The following is an 11,238-nucleotide window of genomic DNA, read 5'->3' as shown; positions in this document are numbered from 1 at the left end:
TCCACTCACCTCAGCCTCCCAAAGGCACGGGATTACAGGCTGAGCCACCGAGCCCAACCAAAACAACAACTTTTAAAGGAAATGCTAGTATCACCAAACCTAGGCACAGGATTTCTTGAGAGCTTTGAAAGGTACAAGGGCTGTTCAACTAAACCACCATCCTACCAGGTATTCTTCTCCTCAGTGCCTAAACATGGTCTGTTCCATTAAGGTACAAGTTCAGGAGCATTGCACTGCTGATGCCCCATAGGCAGCTGACAGCCAAGTTCCTCCTTATCTTGGGCAGGTGCAGTCTGACTGGTCTGCTGTGTGCCATAAGCGAGCTCTCAATTGAAAGTGACAAGATACATGGCCAACACATTAGGGCAGCTGCAGGGAGCAGAGGCATGTAACTCCACATGGTCACATCCTCACTTGAAGTTTTCCCGAAAACCTTCCTTCCCCTCCAGTCAGCCACTCTTTTTTTTTGTTTGTTTGTTTTTTTTTGAGTTGGAGTCTCACTCTGTCACCCAGACTGGAGTGCAGTGGCCGCTCCCAGCCACCGCAGCCTCGACCTGCTGGGCTCCGGTGATCCTTCCTCCTCAGCTTTCCGAGTAGCCAGAATTACAGGCGCGCGCTACCACGCCCAGCTAATTTTTTGATTTATTGTAGAGATGAGGTCTCGCCTGCCCAGGCGGGTCTCGAACCCGCGGGCTCAGGCAATCCACTCACCTCAGCCTCCCAAAGGTGCGGGATTACAGGCTGAGCCACTGAGCCCGGCTCAGTCAGCCACTCTTAAGACCACAGGGCTCAGCTTCCCCAGGACATCCTGGCAGTGGCTCTCCTGGGTGCAGCAGCTCAGGTGAGAATCCCTCTACCTGTGTGGCCTACCTGTGAACAGGTTGACTGCAATGAAAGAACCAGGTCTGTCCACGAGGATGCAGGCAGAAGCAGCCTTGCCGTCCCTTGTCTGGGGCACAGCACACTCCACGACGGCCACATCCTGGGCCACAGGCCTCTCCCAGAGCAAGCTGCCATTGGCTCCTGATGCAGCAGCTGCAAAGGTACAAGGAGAGGAGAAGCCTGCGGACAGAGACACCGGGGTCAGGTTGGCCATAGAGTGCGTTCTGCTGACCCCATCTTCCTCACACCCTGCATCTGGCCACGGCCCCTCCCACCTAGACTCACTTCCTTTATCCTTCAGACTCATGAGGCTGCTAGTGTCCACCCCTGGGAAACGGCGGTAGTAGCTATATGGAGTGCTGAGCACTGAGTCTGCCCCCTTGCCTCACCTAGTCCTGCTAGGAAGGGGATGTGATGGATTCCAGCAATCCACCCCATTTGCCTCCTGAAACACTGCAAAAGTGAGAGGATGACCCCAAATGAAGATTCCTCTTCCTACAGGGAATTCTTCTTTTTTCTGATAAAATCAAAATTACCTTCGTCAATGCAGGATCGGTTGAAATTGCTGCTACTGTTGATATTTTTATAAAGAAAGAGAACATCTTGGATCTTGTCATTGTTTATGTCTTCCATAGCCAGAAAGTCATAGGTGACTGAAAAAGAAAACCATAGACTGTATGCCATGGGTCATGTGGGTCGATAGGAAAGGTCGAGTCCACACCACAACCTCCTCCTCTGCTCCCTAGGGTTTAGTACAGTTAGAATCTGCCACTCTGAGATCACCCCAACAGGAACAGTGGCTTCTCTCTCACTAGGATAGGCAACCCCCTCAGAACAGTGGCCATTCTTCAAGAATATGATGGAAGGGATGCTAGTGCCAAGTGTTAACCTTAGGAAGAACAAGCAGGACACTTGGGTCACACGAATGGATGTGCTGAGCACCTTCTGTCAGGAATAAACCCCTCCCTAGATCAGGTGGGATATAGACAGCTCATACTTCACACTCGTCAGGGTCTGTACTTCCATTCATTCAAGGACTCAAATGGTAAACTACATGCCTTAAAATCACACACCACAAGACTGAAGTTGTACCTTTATCTTACACAACGCACAAAAAAACTAACTTAAAAGGGACCATAGACTAACATACAAAGGTTAAAACTAAAGATGGGCATGGTGGCTCATACCTGTAGTCCCAGCTACTTAATTAGAAGGCTGGGGCAGGAGGATTCCTTGAGCCCAGGAGTTCAAGTCCAGCCTGGGACAACAAAATGAGATCCCATCTTTAAAAAAATTTTTTGAAGGCTGGGTACAGTAGCTCATGCGTATAATCCCAGCACTTTGGGAGGCTGAGGTGAGAGGATTGCCTGAGCCCACAGGTTCGAGACCAGCTTGGGCAACTTGGTGAGACCTCATCTCTACAATAAATTTAAATATAAAATTAGCTGGGCATGGTGGCACATGCCTGTAGTTCCAGCTACTTGGAAGGCTGAGACGGAAGGATCAACTGAGCTCAGCAGGTCGAGGCTGGGGTGGCTGTGAGCATGCCACTGCACTCCAGCTTGGGTGACACAGTGAGACTCCAACTAAACAAAACAAAAAAAAATATTTTTGAGGTGGGCACGGTGGCTCATGCTGGTAATTCCAGTGCTTTGGGAGGTGGAGGTAAGAGGATTGCCTGAGTGCAGGGGTTCGAGACCAACCCGGGGAACTTGGTGAGACATCGTCTCCACAATAAATTAAAAAATCAGCTGGGTGTGATGGCACACATTTGGAGTTCCAGCTACTAGGAAGGCTGAGGCAGAAGAATCACCTGAGCCCAGCAGGTCAAGGTTGCGGTGACCATGAGAATGCCACTACACTCCAGCCTGGGCAACAGAGTGAGATTCTAACTCAAAAAAAATATTTTTTTTTAAACTAAAACTACTAGAAGAAAACACAGGGGAAAAAAAACCTTCATGACTTTGAATTAGACAGAGTTAGATAAGACACCAAAAGCACAATCTGTAATAAGAAACTGATAAATTTGACTTCATCAAAATTAACAATTTTTGTGCCTTAGAAGACACCATTATGAAAATGAAGAGATAGGCTGGGCTCGGTGGCTCTACTTTGGGAGGCTGAGATGAGTGGACTACCTGAGCCCGTGGGTTCGAGACCCGCCTGGGCAACTTGGCAAGACCTCATCTCAACAATAAATCAAAAAATTAGCTGGGCATGGTAGCACATGCCTATAGTTCTGGCTACTTGGAAGGCTGAGGCAGAAGGATCGCCGGAGCCCAGCAGGTTGAGGCTGTGGTAGCCGGCAGCAGCCACTGCACTCCAGTCTGGGCGACAGAGTGAGACTCCAACTCAAAAAAAAAAAAGAAAAAGGAAAGAAAAGGAAGAGACAAGCCACAGACTGATCACAAATATTTGGTAAATCATATATCTGATATAGAAGACTTATATCTAGAATATATAAAGATCCTTTGATATTCATTAATAAGACAATTCTATTTAAAAAATGAGTAGCGCGCACCTGTAGATCCAGCTACTTGGAAGACTGAGGCAGAAGGATTGCCTGAGCCCAGCAGGTCAACGCTGGAGTGGCCATGAGTGTGCATGCCACTGCACTTCAGCCTGAGTGACAGAGACTCCAACTCAAAAAAAAAAATTAATTAATTAAATAAAATAAATAAAAAATAAATTTTAAAATGAGGAAAATGTTTGAATAGACTTCGCCAAAGGAGTTGAAAGAATTGCTAAAAATTACATGAAGAGATGCTCAACTTTTTAGTCATTAAGAGATTCAAATTAAAAACACAAGATACCACTTCACACCCACTAGGATGGGTATAACCAAAAAGACAGACAAAAAAAAGTGTTGGCAAGGATGTGGAGGAACTAAAATCCTCCCAACACTGCCAGCGGGAATGTAAAATGGTATAGCTGCTTTGGAAAACAGCTTAGTAGTTTCTTAGAAAGTTAAACATAAACTTACCATAAGGCTCAACAATTCCACTCCTAGCAATCTACCCAAGAGAAATGAAAACATATATCCACATGAATATCTGTAGATAAATGCGCCCGGCAGAATCATTCATAATAACCCCAAACTGGAAATAATCCAAATGTCCATCAACTGGTAAATGGATAAACAATACAGTCTGTCCACAAAACAGGAATACTATTCAATAGTCAAGAGACATAAGCTACAACACAGATGAACTTCAAAAACATTAGGCTAAGTGAAAAAAGTCACATTCAAAGGTACATACTATATGATTTCATTTACATAAAATGTCCAGAAAAGATAAATCTTTGGGACAGAAGGTAGACTTGTAGTTGCCGAAGGCTAGAAGGGGCATGGGGAGTGAGGGCAAAGGTCACAAGGAATCTTCTAGGGATGACGGAAATGCCCTAAAACTGGAATGTAGTGACAGTTAAGCAGTTCTGTAAATTGGCTAAAAATCACCGCATTGTATACTTAAGACAAGTGAATAATGCATATGGCATATAAGTTGTACCCAAAATAAAACTGCAAAAAAATAAACATATATACTCTTCCTCAAAATGAAGTGCCAAATTCTAAACAGAACTGACTCTAAGTGAGCCTTCAATAAGGAATCACCTTTATCCCACCAGGGCAGCCCTCAAGTCTGTAAGCAACATTCTGAGGCGATCAGCATTCTCACTCACTGGCATGGTGACTGCGGAGGCTGTTCTCCGAGGTAGAATGTCCTGACTCAGCTACTTTTCCTAAAGGCCAAGATTCCAGACTGCCAATCTTGTGAGACAGAAATTTAAATGTGCCCCACCTGAGCTGACTGGTATGCTGGTTGGGCACCTCAGGACGATTCGGCACCCAATCTGCTGCACATCTGTATAACAGCCTTTTCTGTATCTTTCAGGCAGTGCTCTGTTGAATTTTGCTTGTTTGTTTGTTTTGAGTTGGAGTCTCAGTCCTTCGCTTAGGCTGGGGTGCACTGGCACGCACACTCAAGGCCACCCCGGCGTCAACCTTCTGGGCTCCAGTGTTCCTTCCGTCTCAGCCTTCCAAGTAGCTGGAACTATAGACATGTGCTACCACACCCAGCTATTTTTTATTTTATTTTATTTTTTTGAGTTGGAGTCTCACTCTGTCACCCAGACTGGAGTGCAGTGGCCGCTCTCGGCCACTGCGGCCTCGACCTGCTGGGCTCCGGCAATCCATCTGCCTCAGCCTTCCAAGTAGCTGGAACTACAGGTGCGTGCTACCACGCCCGGCTAATTTTTTGATTTATTGTAGAGATGAGGTCTCGCCAAGTTGCCCAGGCGAGTCTTGAACCCGCGGGCTCAGGCAATCCACTCACCTCAGCCTCCCAACGCACGGGATTACAGGCTGAGCCACCGAACCTGGCTTCTATTTTTTTATTTTATTGTAGAGACGAGGCCTTGCCAAGTTGCCTGGGCTGGTCTCGAACCCATGGCTCAGGCAATCCACTCACCTTGGCCTCCCAAAGTGCTGGGATTACAGGCTGAGCCACCAAACCTGGCCTCTTTTTTTTTTTTTAATTTAGAAAAGTATTAGCCAAATAGGCCACTTTAATTGATTTACCCAACCCATCCTTCCTAAGAAAGGGAGAGAGGCCATGATGCTTCTGTGTCAAGGCTTCCAGTTTTACTTAGAGGCTGCTAAGTAAAACTCTTTTCACTTAGCTCTCTAAAATCTTGAGAAACCTTGGACACAGAACTGGCAGCCTCGAAGGTTGACACATTGTTAAAGTTCAACAGGAAGAAGAGCAGCGAGAACATAACTAGGTGGGGAGCCCAAAACTCACCTGCTATATTGTAATCGATCCTCCACATTCGCTGTGATACAGGTCGGTCAGGACATGGGATAATGAATGAGACGACAAATACCACAAAAAGGCAGAGAAACAATGAAAGAAAAAATGCCACTGTTCGGCATCGGGAGAGCCGGGAAAGTGGAGGTGTGCTCTTCAAGTTATCTTCATTTTTCAGTCGGTTACCCAGATTTTCCTGTGATTTTCTGTCTTCACTCTTCAAGGGGTGGATTTCAGCTTCTAAGTCCTTGTTGTCCAACATTGTGTGCACATCCCAAGGTTTAACTCCTGGTCACTGTGTCAATAAAGCAGAGGTTATCAAGGTCAGCAGCCCACAGTGGAAAGCTGCAGCAGCTTCTTGGAGGACTAGTTGAACCCCAAATGTGGACTATCAGTCAGGAAATAAAAGCTAAAACAATGTGTGGGTATCAGTCTCAACAGATCCCACTTAAGAAGGCCTCTAATTTTTTTTTTTTTGAGTTGGAGTCTCACTCTGTCACCCAGACTGGAGTGCAGTGGCCGCTGCCGGCCACTGCAGCCTCTACCTGCTAGGCTCTGGCGATCTTTCTGCCTCAGCCTTCCAAGTAGCTGGAACTGCAGGCACGTGCTACCATGCCGGCTAATTTTTATTTTTATTTTATTTTTATATATATTCTTTTGAGTTGGAGTCTCACTATGTCACCCAGACTGGAGTGCAGTGGCCGCTGCCGGCCACTGCAGCCTCTACCTGCTAGGCTCTGGCGATCTTTCTGCCTCAGCCTTCCAAGTAGCTGGAACTGCAGGCACGTGCTACCATGCCGGCTAATTTTTATTTTTATTTTATTTTTATATATATTCTTTTGAGTTGGAGTCTCACTATGTCGCCCAGACTGGAGTGCAGTGGCCACTCCCGGCCACCGCAGCCTCAAACTGCTGGGCTCCAGCAATCCTTCCGCCTCAGCCTTCCAAGTAGCTGGAAGTACAGGCATGCGCTACCACGCCTGGCTAATTTTTGATTTATTGTAGAGATGAGGTCTCGCCAAGTTGTCCAGGTGGGTCTCGAACCTGCAGGCTCAAGCAATCCACTCACCTCAGCCTCCCAAAGCACGGGATTACAGGCTGAGCCACGGAGCCCGAGGTCTCGCCAAGTTGCCCAGGCGGATCAGGAACCCAAGGGCTCAGGTAATCCACTCACCTCGGCCTCCCAAAGCGCTGGGATTACAGGCTGAGCCACCTGAATGTCTCTAATTAACATAGAAAAGCAAATTAGTTGTGTAGAGCCAGCAGGCAGGTGGTATTTTCATCCTTAACTCATTGGTGCTTCTGCCTCTGAACCAGAGACAAGTTGAGTAAGTTTGGAGCAGCCCTGGGGCTGAGGCTGAGGACAACAAACCCACAGGGTTGCACATAATGCAAGCCCTGCCTGCTCAATGTCTGGGCACAGCTGACCACTTCTGTCAGCACAGATGGAAAGTGCGGCCCATGTGGGAATTTGGTGAAACCAACATTCTCATATATGCATGCCCTAGAGGTCAGACTCCCAGTTCAAAGCATCCTATGTAAAGATGGGCTCTGGACTGACAGACTTACCCCTTACTAGCTGTGGGACCTGGGACAAGTGATATGACTAGACCTTGTCTCAGTTTCCTTATCCTGAGAGGGAGACTCCTGACTCAAAAAATAATAAATAAAATAAAGGACTTATTCTTATTTATTTATTTGTTTATTTATTTACTTATTTATTTTTTGAGTTGGAGTCTCACTCTGACGCCCAGGCTGTAGTGCAGTGGCACATTCACAGTCACTGCAGCCTCAACCTGCTGGGCTTAGGCAATCCTTCAACCTCAGCCTTCCAAGTAGCTAGAACTACAGACATGTTCTACCACGACTGGCTTATTTTTTGATTTATTGTAGAGATGAGATCTCACCAAGTTGCCTAAGCTGGTCTTGAACCCTTGGGTTCAGGCAATCCTCTTGCCTCGGCCTTCCAAAATGCTGGGATTACAGGCTAAGCCAAAGGGTGGCCAAAATAAAGGATTTGTAACAGTATCTAACATCATAGTAACCACTCCAACACTATTTATTATTATTATTATTATTTTGAGTCAGTCTCACTCTGACGTCCAGACTGGAGTGCAGTGGCACACTCACAGCCACGGCAGGCTTAACCTGCTGGGCCTGGGCTCGGGTGATCTTCTGCCTCAGCCTCCCAAGTAGCTGGAACCACAGGTATGTACCACCATGCCAAGCTAATTTTTTTTTTTTTTAATTTATTGTAGAGACAAGGTCTCATCAAGTTGCCCAGGCTGGTCTGGAAGCCCTGGGCTCAGGCAATTCTCTCACCTCTGCCTCCCAAAGCACGGGGATTACAGGTGTGAGTCAACATACCTGGTCCAACACAAGCTACTATTATTAATTAATAAATCTGTATAAAGTTATTATCATTATTACTATTGAATTATTATTACTATTATTATTAATTTATTAATTTAATTTTAGAGTTGGAGTCTCACTCTATCACCCAGGCTGGAGTGCAGTGGCACACTCACAGCCACCTCAGCGTCAACCTGCTGGGCTCCGGTGATCCTTCTGCCTCAGTCTTCCAAGTAGCCGGACCTACAGGCCCACACTACCACACTCAGCTACAGTTATTATTAAGATAAACTTGTATAAAGAGAAGTCCCATGGAGAGAAGCGTGGACAGCTGTGTAGAATGACCACTGGAGTTGTGTGGAACCTCTGAGTCCTGATACCCTCCTGCTGGCTGGATGGGGGTAGGGGAACCGGCAGTGTCTGTCTTAGAAACCAAACGGAACATACTTGAAGGTGGCAAAGTCAGAGGGCTCCTGATACCACCAAACCAGCATCCATCCTGAGTTGCTTTTACTATGTTCATACAGCTTCCTCAAAAAGTTAAGCACAGGCCGGGCTCAGTGGCTCAGCCTGTAATTCCAGCACTTTGGGAGGCCAAGGGGAATGGACTGCCTGAGCCTGTGTGTTCGAGACCCACACGGGCAACTTGGCAAGATCTCGTCTCTACAATAAATAAAAAATCAGCCGGGCATGGTAGCGGGTGCCTGTAGTTCTGGCTACTTGGAAGGCTGAGGTGGAAGGATCGCCGGAGCCCAGCAGGTCGAGGATGTGGTGGCCAGGAGCAGCCACTGCACTCCAGTCTGGGTGACAGAGTGAGACTCCAACTCAAAAAAAAAAAAAAAAAATCTGTGTGCAGTCTCCTTAATGCTGAGGCGTAAGTTTTAATATCTTGAAAGTCAGAAAAGATATGCCTATCAAAGGAAATGAGTTAGACTCCAGAAAAATCAAACAATGACTCATGACCAGGGATCTCATTAAGCTCAAGCACCTGACAAGGGGGTGGGGACGGCATGGCAGGGGTTGTATAGAAAAGGTAACTAGGGAAAAGTCCAGCAATGGAACAAACCCAGAGCAGCTGCAAACAGGCCCAAGGTGCTGGGGATCATGCTTAAAGAAAAGGAGAGAGCCGTTCACTTAGCAAACAGAGCACCATGTCCTCAATGAAGGGATGTTTGAAATGTTTAAAACATAAATTCCTGGCAGGGTAAGGTGGCTCACACCTATGATGCCAGCACTTTGGGAGGCCAAGGCGAAAGGACTGCCTGAACCCAGGAGTTCGAGACCAGCCTAGTCAACACTGTGAGATGCCCATCTCTAAAATAAAATAAAATAAAATTAGAATAAAATAAAATAATAAAATAATTAGCTGGGCATATAGTGGCATGCACCTGTAGTCCCAGCTACTCAGGAGACTGAGGTAGAAGGATCGCCTCGGACCAGGAGTTTGAGGCTGAGGTAAGCCATGATTATGTCACTGCACTCCAGCCTGGGAGGCAGAGTGACAAGACACCCTGACTCAAAACAAACAAAAACCCTGAAACCATTCTCTATTTCTACTGCATAATTGACCGTGCTAAATCAGACCAAACTGGACAACCTGTAGCAGGAACAGAGGGAAAGGTGTCATTTTCTCAGTTACCTTTTGATTTGGAGAGTCCAGCTAAAGAAACAAACATTTCCCCCATGCACTGCCCACCTCTTTGACAAGATTTAGATGCAGAAAGGTAAATGCTCATTAGTAACACAATTGGGAATATAGATAATCTGCCTCTTGTCAGCACCTACAATTCAGCCAGTATCCTCAAGGGCAGGGCAGAATGAAACAAGATACATCACACATAAGGAAAGACAAAAACAGAGGCTTCCAAAGGCAGTCCCCCATTGTTAGAAGCAAATGAATGCAGTCACTAGACTTCCCAAAATCAGCACTCATTCTGAGTTGGTCACTGAGCTCTGCCCTGGAGGTTCCCATATATTAGGTGTTTGGGTCCAGTCAATCCAGATGGTGACTGTCCTACCACTTGGGCTGACCTGGGTCAGGGCAAAACAAAAAAAATACAATAAGTTCCCTACATACAAACCTTCAAGTTGCAAACTTTCAAAGACGTGCATGTGTTTGCATGTCCAATCACATGAGTTAGTTCATGTGTCTGGCATATATACAGATTCTGTCTGCCAGCTGCTGTGCTGTACTGTACTACTGTACTGTACTGTAAGATTTAAAATGCTTTAGCCGGGCTTGGTGGCTCAGCCTATAATCCCGCGCTTTGGGAGGCTGAGGTGAGTGGATTGCCTGAGCCCACGGGTTCGAGACCCGCCTGGGCAACTTGGCGAGACCTCATCTCTACAATAAAAATAAAGAAATTAGCCGGGCGTGGTAGCGCGCACCCGTAGTTCCAGCTACTTGGAAGGCTGAGGCGGAAGGATCGCCGGAGCCCAGCAGGTCAAGGATGTGGTGGCCGGGAGCAGCCACTGCACTCCAGTCTGGGCAACAGAGTGAGACTCCAACTCAAAATAAATTAATAAATAAATAAAAGTAAAAATAAAATGAATAAAACCCCCAACTCAATCAAAATAAATTCCAAATAGACAAAAAAATGTAAAATTATTATTACTAGTATTTTTTTTTTTTTTTATAAAGACTGGTCTCAAACTTCTGGCCTCAGGTGATCTTCCCTCAGTCTCCCAAAGTGCTAGGATTACAGGTATGAGCCACCATGCTCAGCCAACATTATTATTATTTTTTTGAGTTGGAGTCTCACTCTGCTGCCCAGGCTGGAGTGCAGTGGCACACTCCCGGCTACCGCAGCCTCAACCTGCTGGGCTCCGGCGATCCTTCCGTCTCAGCCTTCCAATTAGCTAGAACTACAGGAGTGCGTTACCATGCCCAGCTAATTTTTTGATTTTTATTGTAGAGATGAGGTCTTGCCAAGTTGCCCAGGCAGGTCTTGAACCCGCGGGCTCAGGCAATCCACTCACTTCGGCCTCCCAAAGCACAGAATTACAGGCTGAGCCACCAAGCCCAGCCAGGGAAGGTCTTTAAAGTATGACTCCAAAGACAGAAATCATAAAGAAAAAGACTGAAGGCGCTGGGTGTGGTGACTCACACCTGTAATCCCAGCACTTTGGGAGGCTGAGGCAAAGAGGATTGCCTGAGCCCAGGAGTTCAAGATCAGCCTAGACAACACAGTGAGCT

The 11,238-nt window shown here is 46.6% G+C and overlaps 1 protein-coding gene across 1 annotated transcript in view; it reads right to left on the bottom strand.

Annotated features, from left to right (window-relative positions):
* Positions 1-5,988, bottom strand: part of FAM234A (family with sequence similarity 234 member A) — a 12,635-nt gene extending 6,647 nt beyond the window's left edge. Inside the window, exons 1-3 of the mRNA XM_008063725.2 lie at positions 5,685-5,988; positions 1,419-1,535; positions 871-1,062 (exon numbers count right to left, since the gene is read on the bottom strand). Of these exons, the coding sequence (XP_008061916.1) occupies positions 871-1,062; positions 1,419-1,535; positions 5,685-5,952 (577 nt within the window). The 5' untranslated portion in view covers positions 5,953-5,988. The remainder of the gene's footprint in view (positions 1-870; positions 1,063-1,418; positions 1,536-5,684) is intronic.
* Between the last annotated feature and the right edge of the window lie 5,250 nt (positions 5,989-11,238).

Source organism: Carlito syrichta, unplaced genomic scaffold, assembly GCF_000164805.1.
Source record: "Carlito syrichta isolate Samal-C Ts95f unplaced genomic scaffold, Tarsius_syrichta-2.0.1 Scaffold307014, whole genome shotgun sequence".
NCBI lineage: Eukaryota > Metazoa > Chordata > Mammalia > Primates > Tarsiidae > Carlito > Carlito syrichta.
This window is presented reverse-complemented; position numbering and strand designations above follow the sequence as displayed.